Source organism: Onychomys torridus, chromosome 15 (genome assembly GCF_903995425.1).
Source record: "Onychomys torridus chromosome 15, mOncTor1.1, whole genome shotgun sequence".
Classification (NCBI taxonomy): domain Eukaryota; kingdom Metazoa; phylum Chordata; class Mammalia; order Rodentia; family Cricetidae; genus Onychomys; species Onychomys torridus.
Window position 1 is genome coordinate 33,831,290 of NC_050457.1, and position 19,553 is coordinate 33,850,842.

General features: G+C 40.2%; 1 protein-coding gene across 1 annotated transcript; it reads right to left on the minus strand.

Annotated features, from left to right (window-relative positions):
- Positions 1-1,080: 1,080 nt before the first annotated feature.
- Gapt (GRB2 binding adaptor protein, transmembrane) lies at positions 1,081-2,870 on the minus strand. The gene has a single exon (XM_036207399.1). It carries the CDS (start codon positions 2,502-2,504, stop codon positions 2,031-2,033), a length of 474 nt encoding a protein of 157 aa, XP_036063292.1. The 5' UTR covers positions 2,505-2,870; the 3' UTR covers positions 1,081-2,030.
- Between the last annotated feature and the right edge of the window lie 16,683 nt (positions 2,871-19,553).

Here is a 19,553-nt window from a genome sequence, read left to right on the forward strand (position 1 = left end):
CACCCTTAGTGCTCAGCTTAAGTGTGTCCTAAGAGACTTCCATTGACCATTCACTAAACATAAATCCTCTTTCTATTTCACCTCACTTCTCTAAAAAGTAGAATGTCCTTTATTTCTCTCTTCCTTTCTTTTATTCTCTCTTCAAAGCACTCACTACCATCCTTCTGTATAATTTGGAGTCTAGTTGGGGAAAGAAGGTTTTTCAGTTTAACAAAGAAAATATAATATACATAATTGAACAGATACTGGAAGAAAACACACACACACACACACACACACACACACACACACACACACAGGGTGGGGGTGGAGAACTAGATGGGATATTGAAGCATTACAGAGATAGTAACTTCAGATGTCTATAGCCTTGGAACTAGCAGAGCTGGTACCTAGAACTCAAAATGGCTCTTGTCTCTTGATGGTACCCAGGGAGCATCTGAGAGCTAACCCTCTGGTTCTAACAAAGGATGCTGTCTGGCTGGTGTGGAGATCTATGAAAGAGAGGGATAAGACTAGGAAACACTAGAAACTATACATGGCTGGCAATGCTGGAGTCAAACACATGCTTACAGAGAGGACGAGGAGGAACAAATTCCTTTTGATTCCAGTTCCTCTGAAAACTTCTTGTCAGCAAAGCTCAGTAAAGATTCACCTGGTAAAATGAGCAGTCTGCTGGATACCCAGCCAAGTAGTGCAGAGCATCCTATAAAAGCCTATGCTTAAAGATGAGATATCCATAGTTTCATAATGAACATGTTATTTGTTTATTGTCTTTTGTTTTTGTGTAGAAAGCATATACTAAAGATCTGTCCCTCTCCCTTTCTCTCTTTCTCTCTTTCTCTCTTTCTCTCTTTCTTTCTTTCTTTCTTTCTTTCTTTCTTTCTTTCTTTCTTTCTTTCTCCCTTTCCTTTCCTTCTTTCTTCCCTTCTTGGCTTGCTTATAACAATTCCTCTCTTCATCCCCAACTGCCTAGTACAATTACAAATATATATACTCTAATAAGTGGTTAAAAGCACTCAGTAAATATTTATTAGATAGATTTGGAATTAGTGAATTTATTAATTTTTCTCAAAACTACTTAACAAAATACAGGATATAATTTTGTCAATAAATCAGACTTTTAGTGCCTCATACGATTTCTTTGGGATTAATGAGCCAGTTCCTTCCTATTTAACTGCAGTGAAGATGTTCTCATACTATATTAATAATAAAATACATAGCAAATATTCATATCTTTAAATGGTCAAAGAATTAAACAGTCAGTAATATCTACAGAATATTGGAAATTAAAAAAGGAAATGCAGCAGGTTTCAAATGATTCTGAGGATGTTGGAGAAGTTATAATCTGAGGCAGGCTTGAGAAGGTGGACAAGAAACACCATGAAGCAAAGAGAAGGGCTTGGCAGCTTTGAGATGATTTTGATACAAGCAACCAAGTAAGGGGTTAGGAGAAATCTCTGGGAAAAGACATTTTAACTGGAAAGGTCATAAATTCTGGACTCAGGTTTTCGAGCTTTATGTCTTTTGCAAACAAAACATGAAATTATTTTTTGGCAAAGGAATGGTCTGGAGATCTAAGATGTTTTCTGAAGATCAATCTGCTGTGTCATAGGCTATTGAATGGATATAATTCAGAAGACCAGGGTAGACATGTGGCTCAGGGGTTGAGCACTTATCTGGTGTGTGAAAGGCCTTGGGTTAGCCCTTAATCACAGCAAAACAAAAGAAGATAGATGAATTGCTAGGAGACTGGCAATAATACTGAGCCTCAAAGATAATAAAGGAAGGAATGAAGGAAAGCTCTACCAGCAAATATTTAAAAAGGAGAATTAATATAATACAGCACAGATTTAATCCAAGGCAGAGAGGGTTTCTAGAATTTGTGCACAGTGGTTCCTTTAGTGAGGATTTGTAAAGGCAGAGATAGGAAAGAGACCTCTGATTTCATCAGAATGATTTGATCATCAGTCCACCCAGAGGCTTGGTGATCATTTTTTTCCTGCAGCAATGAGTCTCAGTTCCTTGAAAAGCTAGTAAGAATCTGGAAGGATGTATATGTCTTCATCTTGAGGAGGAGGAGGAGGGCTAGGCTTCTGGAAATTATAATAGAGGGCATCTGTTTGATTACCATAGACATGGTCCTCAAGATCAGATGGCTGCGTGTTTTCATACAGCGCCTTCTCGGGTGGCTCTTCGGTGCAGGGAGGACCCACGTGCACATTTTCGTACTCGCCATGCATCTTATTTCTCTTGGAAGTAGACTTGTGGCCTTTGCTTTCCCCTGAGGTTTCAGAGCTTGAGCAAATCTTGTGGTCACCCAAGCCAAGGTTTTTTGTGCAGTCTTTATGTCTGCTACTTCTTTGCATAAACTTCGGTAAGGTGAAGGGTGTGCTGTCCTGGCGCTTCCAGTGCCAAACACACCCAATTCCACAGACCAGCAAGAGTGCCAGGAGGGAAACGCCGGCAGCCACGCCCATCGATGAGCTCACAAGGTTCTTCAGCATTTCAGCACAGTGTTGTTCAGCAGCTCCTTAGGGCTGATGAACTCACAGACATGGGCAGATGCAATTTTCAGTAGTCTGTTGTGGTTCAAAACCGAGTTTGGAGGCTCTCTGAGGCATTCCTTTTGCAGATCTGAAAGGTCATTACGTGGATGCAGCGTGGATGCAGCAGTCCTGATGCAGCTGGAGGTGAGCTTGAACAGTCGCCGAAGATGGCTGTCACATCACCGTTCCTGTACATCAAAGCAGCATCCGGGGAAATTTTATTCCTCTCCACTTCTTTTTCTTTTAGTGAATCACAAAATGAAGCAGGGAACAATAGCACAGTAGAAACCTCAAGAAACTGGAGGTTGAGGAATCTGCCGTCCAGACACGGGCTATAAATTAAAAATTAAAAATGTAATAACTGTATACTTAGTACCTGGTGAGATTATAAATTTACTGTATCTACCAGACATGGGAAACATCACTGTATTGTCAATCCTAGCTTTTAATATTGAGTGTAATATGAGCCATTTTGAGAAAAGAGTGAAGCATTTCTACCCCCCACCCCCAGGGCTGGCTGCATTGTTTGTGATGACATGGTTGATGATTTAAGTCAAATATAAGGTACTTCCAACATTAGGAGCAACATGATGAAACCATCTATGTGTGGTCAGTCCATTGCTTCTTGCCTCCCTAGGAAGCTTTGTTATCCTTCTTTAGAGAGGACAGAGGCTGTGTCATTTCCCCGGTCATGCCTCCTTCTAGAATCCCACATTAATCAGCCCATTCTCTAACTGAGTGTGATACCTTAAATGAAAGGGGATTATGTCTTCCTACCTGGTCTAAAGGTGAGCAGGGATCAGCTCCTTCCATCTTTAGATGCCTATACAGAAGATTAATTCCATCAGTATTTATCTGAATGAAAGAGGGTATTTTCTTTTTTCTTTTTTCTTTTTTCTTTGTTTTTTTTTTTCTTTCTTTTTTTGGTTTTTCGAGACAGGGTTTCTTTGTGTAGCTTTGCATCTTTCCTGGAACTCACTTGGTAGCCCAGGCTGGCCTCAAACTCACTGAGATCTGCCTGCCTCTGCCTCCCGAGTGCTGGGATTAAAGGTGTGTGCCACCACCGCCTGGCCCGAAAGAAGGCATTTTTAAGTGACTCCAAATTTCATCAACTAATTGTTTATCCTGATACTTTAAGACACAAGGTATGAACTTTAAAGGGTGTATAGATTATTCTTAAGTTTTAAGAGATCTTTTAAGTGAAGCAAAATATCTTTGTAAAATTATTAATGACAAATTTTCTTACATCTTGTAGCAAATAATTTTCACTTAATTAAGGTGATGTTTGAAGTGCTCTGTTGAAACTTTAAAGTATCAAGGATAAAAACACAAAGTATTCCACCAGGCAGAATTTTCTCATGTGATTTTATCAACAAAGCATTCTTGTTATACAATTCATGTTAGACATAGGAATAGTTGACAGCCAATATTTTCAATAGTGTTTGTAGCATTTTTATCATTGTCTATTGAATGTCACCATCAATCATATTTAATTAGGAGCATACTTTAAATTGGCTTCCAAACATTTTTATATGGATTATCTTTTTTAATCCTTCAGCTCTTATGTGTGGCTATTATTGTTATCCTCATCTTATAGATGATAAAGTGAAGGATCCTAAATGATAACTCCCTAGAAACTAGTAAGTTTTATTCTCCTAGTCACAGAATAAGCATGGGTGTTACAGGCCACAGCATAAATATGAAGTAGAAATTCAGCTGATTATGACAAAGCTAATACCTGGAAGAAGCTAAGGGCCTTCCAGAGGATTAAGTCAAAACTCAAGGAGTATTTGGTGTTATTCAGCTTTTAATATATCAGCTGCTTTCTGCTATGAATTCCATGTGCACTCATAACTTTCCCAAGAACATTTAATAATGTTTTTACCTAGCATCCTAGGCCAAAACAGCAAACAGTCTCCTGAATTAAGGTAAATACCCTTCTGGAGTCATCGCCTTGGAGACAAGGTGCATAACTTTGTTTCCTGTGCAAATGAAGCCCAGATCCTCCTTCCTCTCACAGACCAACTGGCATTCCAGAGCAATTGACTCAGAACAAAAGGGTTTTTTGCATACCAGGTGCCCTGAAGTTTTGAGGCAGAATTCCTAGCTCAGAGCAGAGTTGCTCCACCTGACCAGGAAGCAGCAAGGCAGAGTTTTTGCAGATTGTAGATAAACTGAGTCGGGTTAGGAGTGTAGAAGATGAAGGAATGTAATAGATGAAGGATTGGAGGACAGACGTAGATGAGGTGGAGAGCAAAGGAGCTAAGTTAGAACTGGAACAATGAGAAGACAGGAAGAGAAGAGTTAAATGTGAGAACAGAACGGAAGGCATGTAGAAAAAGAGAGAACTGACTCAGAAAAATAAAGCTTATGGACTAAAGAGTTTCTCATGCATAGATTCATTTAATATCATCAAAGATTAGATTATCAGCTGGTCATAGATTCTCCCTGGATCCTGAGAGAGGGCTATCGAGGGGCTGGACCCCCATACTCCACAACACATGGGGAAGCTAATATACAAAACATCTGCTAATGGATAGAGTGATCCATTCATAGCCACTATAGCAACAGTGAGCAGGGAAAAGAAATCCTACAAAGTAGTACCCTGCCCTCAGTGAGAGCACATTTCTAATGATGACTTTTAATAAATTTACTTAAGGTCTGATCAGATCAATGCACAAATTTTCAATTTTGCATTTTTTTATATCAACAGAAGAAATATGGCATGCAGCTTGTTTGATGTCAATTTAGTGACAAACACTCCCAGTTCAGATATCTCTCCATTTCCTTGGGGCTCTGGAGAGTGGTGCATTGGGGATGAGCATAGAATTATCTAGTCATCCTGTAATATGATGCTGTTTATGGTGGCTCATGCCTGTGTAGTCCTAGTACAGGGAGGCTGAGGCTAGCCTGGGACACAGAAAGAGACCCTGCGTCAAAACAAAAACAAAAACAACACACCTTACAGCTAGGGACAGGCAGTATACAGAATGGAGGTAGTCAGTAGGAATGAGCAAACATGAGCAAGACACAATGATATAGGCATGAAAGTGTCATAATAAAACTCATTATAGTGTATATTAACTTAAAAATTAATAAAAGATAAAGCTATAGTCTATGAAGTCTTCCCACTCTTACAAGGGCAGACAGGATGCAAGGGCTAACCATAAATATTTGTCAAATAACTTCTACAAATAGAGCATCATTTCCTTTATGGGCAGATGAGAACACATCTTAATCTTTTGTAGCACACATAATTGCATTCATACTCACCACAATGTTTGAGATGCATTTCCAAAATAAATTTTATGTATTGAGTGGAATGAATTAGTTTTTAGGAAAGTACAAAAGAGAGCAGAAGTAGGTTTCCTGCATGGTTAGTTGCTGTCCCCTGGGCAGTTGAAGAAAAGCATGAGAGTCCCTCTTAGATTCTGAAAAAATTCATTTATACCGTTTATTTTATTTCTATGCAGAGCAGATAACCCAGTACATCCTTAATATAAAAATTATGCAGAGAGCATTCAGTGAGAAATAGAACAAAGAAACACATTCTTTCCCTATCATCAAGCTGACTTTATAGGAGGAAAATCTATGAGATACAAAAAAAGACTAATAATGAGAAACATATGTCAAATAACAAATGATCCTATCTTAATGGCTAAATGAGTTATACTTTGCCTAGCCTGGAAGCTCTTTTCACTTAGAAAAGCAGCAGCTCCCCAAAATTGACTGATAATCACTCACTTACCTTCAAATCACAAATTCTTTATAACGTATACCTTGCAATGCAGATAGTATATTTCTGTCGGGAAGCAGGGTGGGCACACAGAAGAGGTGGTTAGTTTTGCAGGGTCCTAGACACACCGAGCTCACCCCAACTTGCAAATTGCTTTCCCCACTATGACTAAGGCAAAATTGTTCTTAAAAAAACTGGTTTTTGATGTAGCAAAACATCATTAATTGATTAAAGGTGAATCTACTTCTTACCTCTTTTCATTACCCAAATACTTCAAATGGTGTTTCCACTCACTTCAAGCCTGGGGGTGTCGGACTCTCTCACCCTTCATCAGACTGCTTGGGCTGAGAACTGTTCCTCTTTTCTTTTTGGTCAGTTACTTCCTTCTTCGTCTCCTCCTTTCAGGTTATTTAATACTTGCAAAGTTTCCTGGTTCTTGAGGAAGTTGTTATTAGATACCGCAGAATTATAAATGGCCCTCCCTCTTTATAGATAGAACTTTTTAAAGTGTATATTAAGTCAAATACATCAAGCCTAGGTGATATTTCTTTATTGAACAATATTTACAATGCTCAGTTTAGAATCAATCATGCACTTTTTAAAAGAGGCTTTAAAAACTCACACTAAAACACAGTTTGAGTATTTTTGTTTGTTTGCTTCGTCAATGGTAGAACAATCCTCATTTAAATATGAAGCTATAGGGATGCTCCCAAGTAGCATCCATACTTGCTGAATTAGTGCCCTGATTTTGGTCAGAATGTTTTATTTTTATTATTATTATTATTATTATTATTATTATTATTATTATATTCATTAAATAGGAGTTTCTCAAAGAATGTCCTGAGGCACACTACTCTGAGATACAATAGGTAGGTCGTCCATCAAGTAAATCTGTAAAGTTTCTTTCGTTAGGAGACTCACAGGCACATCAGGGCATTACAGATTGGCAGCAGTCTAATAGGTAGCAAATAAACTAAAGCCAGAAAGAAGAAAAAAAATGCTTTGCTTGGTTTACTAACAGTATTCAGTCCATTCTTAGCACTAGGTACCCTAAGACTTTAATGTAATGCCCAGGAAACCCATAGAGGAGAAACACAACTAACCCTAGTTTATAGACAAGCAGAAGCACAGCAGACACCATGTCTAGAGCTACACCGTCATCAATGTGTGTTGAACACTGTCATTTCTCTGAGCTACAGGGATAAGACAGCGAATACCCTCCAGCACCTGGAGACCAGCAGAAGAAGAAGCTACTGGACCCACGGATCATTTCAGACCTAGGAAGCAAAGCTAAGAAATTGAAAGTTCTGGGAAACAACTGAGAGCAGGAAAACAGGTGAGAAGCTCAGGGTGGGCAGGAAATGGAGATCTGAGACAAACAAGAATGATCCAGCCAAAATCCCAGACAAGGCTGGGAAACCATGAGAGGCATGTGCTCCACTCTCTCCTGGTACACTTGAATAGTGCAGTAAGGTGCTAGCTGGCCTGTGATGTCACACACACCACCACACACACACACACACACACACACGCACGCACGCACGCACGCACGCACACACACACACACACACACACACACACACATGCACACACACACCCGTTTGTATAAATTTATGTTGTCTTCTCTTAAAGGGAAACTAAGGAAAATTAACTCCTATTACTCTAAATGTATTAAGGACAAATAAATCCGAGGGCTGTCACCTGGTTCTTACCTCAAATGGGAATATATTTAAGTAATAAAATTAATCTTCAGGATTATGGAAGAAACACTGTGTATGCTCAAAAGTGAATTGTATAATTATTGATTTTATGGCTCAGCCATTACGTTTTAAACTGTGTTTCCTTCTCAATTATTAGTGTAGCACAATACATTTTGCTTTTCTTCCCAGACTTTTTTCTTTTAACCTCAACAGTTGTGTCTAGATTTCTTTTGCTCATTTTTTTTTTCTGCTCTGTTTTCTATCACTCTATGGTTTGGGTAGTAAAGAGCTTGGGAGGTAGTTTATTACCCTGCAATATAATTTAGACCAGACAATTAATTCAAGAACATTTTCCCCCTACAGATTGATGGTAGCAATTTTCTTTGTGTCAAATATCTATTTGCTTTAACAATAAGGTTTTTTAATGTTTGAACTGCGTTGCATTAATGACAATAGACACGGGCAAATAATAGTGTAAGTAAGTTCTATTTGAAATTTTTTATTACACTCATGAAATTTTCCTGGATATTCTATAAAGGGCTCAAAGGCTTTATGTTATTTACTACAGATAGTACAGGAATCTACATCTTAAGACAAAGCATTACATTGGCTGGTAAAGGTAGTATATTTAGACAGCAAATAACTTTGTATGTATAGGTTTATGGGATTAACCAAAAAAGTGAGCAGATTGTTAATAGAACAAGTCTTCTAATCAGTAAAGTTTTACTATGTGTGTGGGGAAAGTCATGAAAAATTTAGAGTGTGGAAAGGTAGCCAGCAATGGTGAATGAGGAAGGTTAGGATGAGTAGAGTCAAAACCAAACCATAGTTATGTTAAGGGCCCAGCCTGATAGCATTTGGCATCATTGACTTAGATGATTCTTCGACTGGTCAGGATAGATTTCAGTGGAAGAGATCTCAGATAATTCTTAATGTGGGAATATATCTCTAAACCTCCATCAGAATCACTGACGAAGCTTTCTAGTGTGACTTCCTAGGACCATAGAGATTTTGCTTCGTTAGGTCTGGAGTGGTCATTTTTCTTTGAAGATGAGAGCAATACCACAATACCTCCACAGACAAGGGAACTGGAGGAATGATATTTTATAGACTGAGAAGTGAAGGGTTTCACCTTACACTCTTCTATAATTTTTGGCATCATTTCCATAACTATGTACCATCTGTGTACCAAAATAAACGGTTACTATTGATTTAACACCATCTCTAGATGAGGTGCGGCTGTGTGCTGTTATCTATTCCAGAGGCTCCAGCTGAGGAAGTAAGTAGAAGCCTGTGACTGCTCACATGCAGGTTGTGCAGACACAGAGGGCCATCTGCATTCATTTATGACAGGCATCTATCTACTTTCCCATCTTCCACCATGACATTTCAGAGCATAGACTTGCATGAATTGAAAGATTACAGATGCTTCTCCATCCTGGCTGCAGCATTTCACATCCCTTGTAATATTAAGGACAATTTCTCTAGAACATGCAGGTGAACAGAGTCTTTGGATTTCTCTGTGTGGATGTTTGCATTCCTACTGAATTCCAAATGGCTGCCAGAATGGTATACCATTTACACACAGCTCCTAGCAATATATGAGAGACCCCTCTCTTTTCTCTTCCTTACCGGTATTTGATATGTTGATAATTGTAAGTATTCACATATAGGGCAAATGAAACCCCCGATGTTGTTTCTAGATTTGAATTTACTACCCTGGAGCTGAGTTTGTTCACTGTCCTTGAGATGCTCCCCCTGTAGCATGGGGTATATTGTGGGAACAAGGCTTAGTTTAGTCTTTCCATTCCTCCATAACATTTAAAAAAAAAAAAAACTAGCCTAATCTTCCTTAACTTTTATAAGGAAATTTTAACTTGTTAAATTATTTTAATTTTTGGGAAAAGCTGTAGAAATCTAACCTGCATATAAATACCCAGCCACAGGATATTATGGAGGACAAATTAGGTTCAAAAGAGAGTGAGACTTGGGAGGTGTTTGTTTCTCTGGTAATGAACTGAGAGTCATGAAATCTGCCACTCACTCTAAATACTTCTCAGGCCTAATGGAGCATACTGTTACAGTTCTTTTGGTGACTTGCAAAGATAATTGTGATATATAATAAAATAGGAAAGAAATTTTAATAGGCATGAAATTTAGAACAATTTAGATATATTTTATTTGGACAAACTACTCTAGAAGACTGAGTAGAGGAACACTTTGCAAAGTTGTCGGTGGACTTCTAAACTAGGTGGATTCTAAGTTATCTGGATCTTACTGGGGGGAGAAAGATAATTCGAGCCTCGGGTCAAAGATGAGTTTTCTACTTTCGGAGATTACGAGTGCTCTTGTTGGTACAGGTAGATTTCCCCACAGTTTTTATTCCCCAAAATTCATGTATGACCTAAAACCACAAAGACATGTAATAATTTAACCTAAAAATATTAGCAGTGTAGGCTTAAAAAAAAAAAAAAAAAACTCTGAATCTTGCTTTGTTCAACCATAAGAAAATAAAGGATGCCAAGATCCCTGGATTTCTTTCACATCCCACTGAGTTCAAACTATATAAATAAGACTGTCATCACAGTGAGATGCTGCTTGAAACTGGGTTTTATGTTTAAAATATACTTCCTTCCAGTCCAGCTGCCTTTCTTCACGTAACTCTTTCCTAAACTGCTATCAGATCAGATAGCAGGACTCGAGGCTTGCTTCAACTTCGATTGAACCACACTCCTTCTTCTCCCCCACTCTTCCCCCATGTTACTCTTTGTCTTAAAAAAAAAGATGAACATTTTAAAAATTGGTAACCATTGCTCATGAAAAGAAACAGAACCATTTCACTCCTCCATGGATGAAACAATGCACTAAGGAGTTCAGCATCTCTAAAGCAGATATCCCTCACCTCAGACTGGGTATAACTTTCTCAAATCGTGTAACTACACACAATTTCAGCAGATCCTTGTGTTCATCTGATGAGATTTCTTTCAACTGGCATTAACAACAGACTCCAAAGTAGTCGCTGCTCCATTCTGCCAATTTTGGGGGGAAAATGTTCAGAATAATATAAAGTCATAATTTTTAAGTAACTGGCCATATTTTGAGGTTGGGCAGAGAGTCCAGGCTGGAGTTAGGATCATCTGGATTCAAGGAGACTTGGCTCACATGGACACTGTTAATCCCTCCTGCCATTTCAAACTTAGTAGGGGTCTGAGGTTGGCTTGCCAGCTTCTCCAAGGAGAACAGGACTGTGAGTCCATGCCCTGAGTCCCATTATCTCACCTATACACTGATTCTCAGGGAGGCAGAGAGCTTTAATTGCTTCCGATATGCTCTCTCTATCCTTCCCCCACCCCAGAAAAAACAGTGATGCCCTGTAAAACTCTCAGGAGAGTAGAAGATGGTGGAGTCAAAACAAATACTAACAGATTCTCAGGGACAGGGACGGTCGGCTGGGGACCCTGGTAATCAGGACACACTTTGGTCCCTCTGTGGGAAACATGCTCTGGAAACCAATTTCTCCTCAGATGAATGTTGGCAAACCAGCGCCTAGACAAGGGCACTGTTGAGGGCCAGGCAAGGGCCATGGTCCAAGGTAAGCCAGAGGTATTCCCACTAAGCCTGCTTTTCTTCCACATAGTCTCGCAGCTCTCTTCAGCTCTGTCAGCAAGAGCTGAGACTGAAGTCAGAGGATTCCTTCTTCACAGAAACTTCTCTGACCATGACACATACCTTTTATCAATTTCTTAGAATATTAAGTGTGTCTGTGCACTGTCCTCGGAATCTTAACCTTTTTCTACCATTAGCCATCTTTGAACAATCATTCAATGACAGGTACCTCAGTTCCCATGTAACTCAGTTGGCATTATAGATAGAAAACACAACTCTGAATTACACTGGTATTTAACTCCAGGTCTTTCCTGAAATCTTCCAAGGCACTTTTAACAGTGCGAATGTTTAGGTTCTTGCTGTGAAGATATAGCAAAGTCCTTGAGGGTGCTCTCAAGCCTTAGCGCCTTGAAGTTCCCTCAAGTCCTTCAAGGGCCTCAGAAGGCCTGAGTTATTTCTCAGGCTTTCTTTGAGTAGATTCTGCCCCAGTGTATCATCTTGAGGAAACCACTTTACTCTTTACTTCACTTTTCTTCACCAGAAAAAAAAGGAACTTGAAAGTGTCGCAAAGGAAAACAAACTTCAGCAGCCAGAGTTCATCAGAAAAAAAACTCTAGAATTTGTAGGCTGGCTAAAACAATATACTAATAATACATATGTTGAGCACTTGAACAATTACTGGATACTCCTATAAATCATTTACACGAGGTTTTTAATCTTCTAGCAAGCATGAAGGTGGGTGCCATTTACTAGACTGGAGATGATAAAAGGAGGCACAGTCAGGTGAAGCTACCTACCAAAGTTCAGATAGCTGTAGAACTCAAACTTGGACTATGATATTTAAATGCAGAACCTGTTTTCTTTGCGGACTAGGCCTTCTTGCCTGTGTCTAAATTCCTGTGATGATGCCACATTAAATCTGCTTCATTCTAGAGATATACAGTTGAACCCTTTTTTGTGCTTTCATTTCTTTTTAAATACTTTAATTTTTAAAATTAAAATATAATTATACCATCCTCTTTCTTCCCTCCAACTCCCCTCATGCATTCCTCACCCCATCCTTTCTCTCAAACTAAGTCCATTTAATGCTAGTTGTATGTATATGATTTTGGGGCTGACCCTTTGGTACTGAATGAAGGGCTCTTGCCTGGGCAACACCGTTTTCCTCATATCTCATATTTTATCTGATTAAGAATATTTAAGCCAAGCTAAAGGTAGTAGACCCAACTGTTGGGGCATTGGAAGATTAGGTAGCCTGGAGGAGCACCTCCATGATTTTTATGAAGTCAGAGGAGGTATGGGAAGCAATCAAAGAAATACACAATTGAGAAACTGAGTCACAAGATCATGAAACCCAGAAATAAAAAAAATCTTCTTTCTAGTTCACAGATGAGGTATAACATGCTCAAAATGGGCCCTTTGTGATCCTTGTTGCTACTTGAGGATCTGTGAAAACGACCTTAGATTTGGTGCTAGCTGAGCACAGTTGGTTGCTTTAGTAGAGGTTACCCGCTAGGATACTCAAGACTGTCATACATGCAAGGACTTGCTCTCCACACCACTCCATCTTCTATCTGAACAACCACAGCAGCCTTTTGTGGGTTTTCTTTCTATACTTCATCCCAAAAGCTAAATGAAGGCATTTCTCAAGTATTAGCCAGACAACACTGGCCGCTGATTAAGACATTCTTGGTAGCTTCTTCTAGTCTTAGAATTCACCCTCTGCCATTGTCAGGGATTAGAAGCCCCCCTCCCCCCATGATCAACCCCTGTCTCCTGCCACTTCATTTTCCCCACCTCTCTACCCAGTCAGGAGACTAGAGATGCATCTGCTGCCCTCTGCTTCCCCAACATCTCCAGTTCTTTCCTCCCAAAGGGCCAGCACCATCTTTGTTCTTTTCCATAATGTCCCAGCAGGTCCTCTTGTACGTCTCTCCTGCCATTCTGCCTTTCTCCTTAGAACTCCTCCTCAGGAGGATTTCCTGGACCACTTACTACAAAGTACTCACCCTCTTGGTCTCTGTCGTCCATCCCCCGCCCCCTCTCTCTCTCCTAACTCAGTCACTCCCCTGGAACACACTGATGCAACTTTTCCCTGCCATTACACACATGTTGGCACTTCTTGTCACCCCTTTGTATCTGACAATTTCCTGCCAGCCTGTTTTGATTACCTAGCAGCATGGTGCACGTCCCAGTAAACTGACATTTTGTGTTTCCATTTTTGGCCCCTTGTGAGCTTAGTGCTAATGTCTGTCCTGAGAGCAGAGACTGTTTTTACTGCTGGCCACTGCTCTCCCTTTCTAGACTTGTCATTACTTTACATGGAAGGGATTCAATAAGGGACACGTTGAAGCAATGGAAAACAGCAAGGATTATTCTAGGAAAGTAAATCTTTAGCTAAAAGAAATTATTTTTTCTTGGTACTAAACATAAATACATATAAAATGATATGTGGCATATTTGCACAAATACTGATATTTATACACATATATAAAGAGAAAGTCTGAGTAACAGTATGAATGTATATATATCTGTGTATCAACATTCAGGTAAAGAAATTAATGCTCACCATTACTTCAGAAGCCCTAATTTTGTCCTATCTCATGACATTTACTGTCCCTCTTTCTAGAATAAGCAAGATCTATGGTCTTTAATTATCTTTTTTTTTTTTATAAAAATCTACCTTTATAATTGAGCATGCTTCTCTAAGTCATCCTGGAAAACTGGAGAGCAAGTGCAGGCTTTGCTACCGTGGAGATGCCAATAGCCTCACCCTGGGAAGCTTCACTGATGCACCAGGCACTGGCTGGAGCAGCTGGTTGAGAGTTCACAATGCCCTCCAGGAGGTTCCAATGCTAGTGGGAACTTTTAGAAAGCTCCAGAAGAAACACAGCTCCTCAGGCAGTTGTCTGAGCACCAACCTGGTCCATGTTTGCTTTACATCTTCAGCTTAGGAGTCAGTAAAAGAAGAGGCTATCTTTGGGGTAGAGGGACCTTCAGCTGACCCACCCAGCACAACACCAGGAACACGGCAAGTGTAAGCAAGTCAAGGCTAGTTTCACTGGGGCATGCAAAATCAGCTTGAATGGGCTCTGTTGTTTTCAACTAGACTCTGGCTGATGCTCTGAGCTTTTACTCACTTATTGTTTTTTGTTTTGTTTTGTTTTTTACCCTGGGTCCATAGGCTGTCTTAGGATACACACAAACTCCATTTAAACTCTTGTTTCAATGGACAGAGTCAAAACTGAAAGTGGCTTTATCAGAGGGATCTATGGAACTAAAGAATGTACAGATTTAATCTTGTTGGTAATCTTTTATTTCTCAGATTATTTACTGGGCATATGGAAGCTTACTGTGATAGTCTTTGTGATATTTCCTAATTTGGTCACAACAAAACAAATGTGATGTGGTTTGGATCCAAAGGCTGGAGAAATGCCTATGTATTCAGTCACTCCTTCCTTCCTTCCTTCTTTCCTTTGTTCCTTCCTTTCTTCCTCCCTCCCTCCAGTCTTTCCTTCTTCCCTCCCTCCTTTCTTTTCCTTCCTTCCATTGCCTCTGCTCCAGTTGGGGGATCCCAGCAGCTATACATTCAATATATTTATAGCCAGCAGTATAGAAAGAATGTTTTCCCATCATCCCACATGTGCCAGAACTGACCATTGACCTGAGTCAAATTTTAAGCCAAGCCTTCAATTAGTTTTTGTTGCTGTACCTGTAGTGCTCTGGTGGGCAGGCAAAGCTAGTTTTGCCCACAGAGAGGCTGAGGAATGAAGAAAGTGGCCGTCACACACACACACCACCACCACCACCATCAGTGCACGGCTTCCCAAAGGACAGCATGGTGTTTTGATTAAAAGGAAAGCGAGTGCCAGGTGGGGAGGGGGGGGGTAACATGGGTGACAATTTAAAAAAAAGCAGGGGTGGAAGAGAAAGAGGAGGGCGGGAGAGAGATTGAAAGAAAGGTGTGTGTGGGGGGGGCATCTCTCTATTTGTTTCCCAAATTATGTTGGGATTGTAATGAATAACCATAGCATAATTGAAGTCAGTAAGTCGTTAAGAAACATCAGCGCTTTCCTATTCACAGAAGAAGATGGTAACTCTGTTATCAACACACTACCCCATGATGAAATTCCCTCCTTGCCTAAACTCTAGCTTGGCCTCTCGTAGTCTTTCTCTGCTGATATCATTATTCTAGAAAGACTTAAAACACCAACATTGTTTCTGACAAATCATGGCCACACCCTTAGTATGATCTAGCCTCCCATAAAGTGCCTTCCTGTTAAAACTAAAGTAGGAGCCCGTTTTCGGGTTCTATCTAATATTTCCTGCTGCTCACACTCGAGAAAACTCTGGGGAGCTCTGGGGTTGGTGGGTAAATGCCCCCCCACAAACTCAAAGCCTCAAAGTGGCAAAAAGAATTTAGGTGGTCCCAGTCAACACCTAAGCCAGGACTCCCCAGAGCCTAACTTTAATAGGTGCCAGTAGCAAACTTGGGTGAGTCTCTCACAGGCCTTCTGCAATGCTTCTACTTTTCTGACTCTGTTAAAGCCATCCCTACTGTACGTACCTCTCACTAGCCCCTCATTCTCATTTTCAAATGTTTAGTCACCTCTGTGCAAACCACAGTTGAATTCAGTTTGCATTGGATTATTTTCCCTATTGCAATAATTTATTATTGATCCAAACTGTCATTTCTATTTTCCCAAGTCTCTAATGTTGCTTATCTTTAACACCTATATCATGGGTGGCAGAAAAATCTATTCTAGAAAGACGTTAAGTGCATGCTTTGCAAGCAAAGGTCCTAACCACCAAGAGCTAGAGAACACTGCCCTCTGCTGTCTGAAAACTATGGCTTGACCAAAACTATATGCTTTTGCGTAAGTGCCCCGCTGTCACTTCCTTTATGATAAACATGACTTATGGGAAGCAGATCTTTATAAGCCATGGGTTTCTGGATGGGCACAATTTGAATGAGGCTGTGTAGATGAACATTTTAGCTGTCTTGTTCACCTGTGGACAGACTGCCCCCAAAGTACTAGCATACCCTTTGTAAACCATCTTTGACTGTTAGACATGACCCCATAGTTATTCCACTTAGATAAACACTGCTTTTCTTATAGTACCAAGAGAGACAGACAACAGCACTCTTTATTCACACCTTCCTTGATCTCTTTGCCTTTTGAGTCTTTATTTTGAAGTAATAGTATTTATTCCTTAATCACTAGAGGGAATTATACAAGTACAAACGACCTTTAGGGAGGGCATTGTTGCTGATAAAATTATACTTAAAACCCCATTAAGCCAGGCATAGTGGTGCACGCCTTTAATCCCAGCACTTGAGAAGCAGAGGCAGGAGGATCTCCGTGAGCTCGAGGCCAAACTGGTCTACATAGAGAGACCTTGTCTCAAAACAAAGCAACAACAAAAACACCACCTCCACAACTCCTAAGAAAGTTAGGATGGGCATCGTTCTTTGAGAAGATAAACGAAATTGACAGATCTTCAGTACAATCAATCAAAAGAACAGTTATCAGGTAAGAATTACATTCACAATGTCCAGTCATTTGTATTTGGAAAATTTGGAGAAAATACTCTATTATCTAATCTATCTTGGTGAATCTAAAGTTCTATACCTAAAGCATTTTCTGCCATAACTTGGATTACCAGCCTAAAAATATCCTTTTAGACCTTAAAACATATTTTGGATAAATAACAGTGGTGGTTTGAAAGAAAATGCCCCCCCACCAAGGGAGTGGTACTACTGGGTAGCATTGAGGGAGGAAGTATGTCACTGTGGGGGCCGGCTTTGAGGTCTCTCTTTCTCAAGCTTCTCTGGGTGTGACAGTCAGTCGACTTCCTGTTGCCTGCAAGATATAGCATTCTCAGCTCTGTAGCATGAATCTTAAGAGTTCTTATTAATAAAAATATACCTGGAGCTAGGTACTGGGGTCTACGCTGGAAGATCAGAGAAGCAGAACAAGGCACAGCTTCCTCACCTTGCCGATTCCTCAGCTGATCCTATTTCTTCAGACTGGGAGCTTCTGAGTCCTCATCTGAATGGCTCTCAGCTGAACTGCTGCTAAAAGCCTAAAAGCTTAGCCATCCTAGTTCCTTGTTTTCAGGCCTTATATACCTTTCTGCTTTCTGCCATCACTTCCTGGGATTAAAGGCTCACTTTGTGGGATTAAAGGCACAAGTCACCATGCCTGGCTATTTCCAGTGTGGCTTTGAACTCACAGAGATCCAGATGGATCTCTGCCTAGAGAAGGCTAGGATTAAAGGTGTGAGTGCCATCTTCTGGCCTCTATATCTATTTAGTGGCTGTTCTGTTCTCTGACCCCAGATAAATTTATTAGGGTGCACAATATTTTGGGGAACATGATATCACCACACAGCTCCAGTACCACTGCCTATACATTGCCATGTTCTCCATCATCATGATAATTGACTGAACCTCTGAAACTATAAGCAAGTCCCTTCAATTAAATGTTTTCTTTGCAAGAGTTGCCATGGTCATGGTGTCTCTTCACAGCAATAGTAGTAAACCCTAACTAAGACAAAAAATTGGTACCAGGGATTGGAGTATAGCTATGATAGGCCTGACCATGTGTTTGTTTGGAGGAATTTGGGCTCTGGTACTTTGGGTTTGGAAAGCAATGGAATGCTTTAAGCACTGCTTAATGGGGCATACTACTAGGAGCATGGAAAACAGTCATGCTGATGATTTGAAATGTCAGGAGCTGGCTCAAGGGTTTAAGAGCAGGATTTTAGTATGTTGCCTAGAAATCATTCTTGTGATATTTTGGTGAAGGAAATGATTGCCTTTGCCCTTGTCTGAAGAGTCTGCCTGAGGCTAAAGTGAAGAGTTTTGGATTAATTCCACTGGCAAAATAAATCTCAAAACAGCCTAGTATAGATTCTGTCATAGTGGTAACTTTACTGAAGGTTTATAATGAAGAGGAGCAAGCTTAGCAGGGTAAATTACAAAATGTAAATTTTGAGGAGAAAAAGAGCACCAGGAAGTAGAAGAGAACTAAATCCTGTGTTCAAGGAGATGGATGGATTAAGACAATAAAGGGAGTGGTGACCCCAGAGCAAGATCCCACCCAGCTAAGTTTCCAACTTGTAGAAAGGAATTAAAGAAACATTTAGAGCTGAGTGTGGTCTTTAATCCCAGCACTGGGAAGGCAAAGACTGGCAGATCTCTGAGTCTGAGGACAGCCTGGTCTAAAGATCAAGTTCAAAGACAGCCAAGTTTAGGCAGGAAAGGAAAACAGAAAGCTGGTGAAGATGTAATTAAGCAAGGGGGCCATGTTCCAGACCCAGTAAGCAGCAGATCTTGGCCATTTCAGCCATGTGGTTCTGGCTTTAGAGTTAAGGATAGAAGAAGCAAGTTATAAAAGTTGTCTTCATGCCTGAGGACAGCCACTGAGGCCAGATATGTGTCAAAGGTTCCCGGAATGGAAGCCTAGTAGAGAGGCCACTGTGTGAGCTATGAAGTTGCAGTCTAGATTATGAGAACCCAAGATGCTAGAAATGTCAAAGTTGTGGGATGTCTACTGAGGAGCACTGCTAACAGAGAGTGGAACCAGCCCAAGAGAAAGAAGTGTGTTGCAGTCAACAAAGCTGAATGGAATTGGAGATGTGGAGAGCATATTGACATCAGACATAGAGATGCAGAGTTTGGAGTTTGCCCAGCTGGATTTTAGTCTTGCTTTGGTCCAGCATTTCTCCATTATGCTTCCTTCCCTGTGTTTTGGAATGGCAATGTATATCCTGTGCCATTATATGTTGGAAGTATGTGATCTGCTTTTTGATTTTGATTTTTGCAGGTGATTGATGTTAAGAGATTGCCATACCTCAGAAGAGACTTTAAACTTTGAACTTTTGAACATTTTGTTTTCACAACCACCTTCAATTCTATTGTAAGAGTTTCTCTTCATTTATTTAATCCGTCCTCTATTC

Coding starts and splice junctions, on each gene's coding strand:
- Gapt (XM_036207399.1), bottom strand. CDS start 2,504: ATGCTGAAGAACCTTGTGAGCTCATCGATGGGCGTGGCTGCCGGCGTT.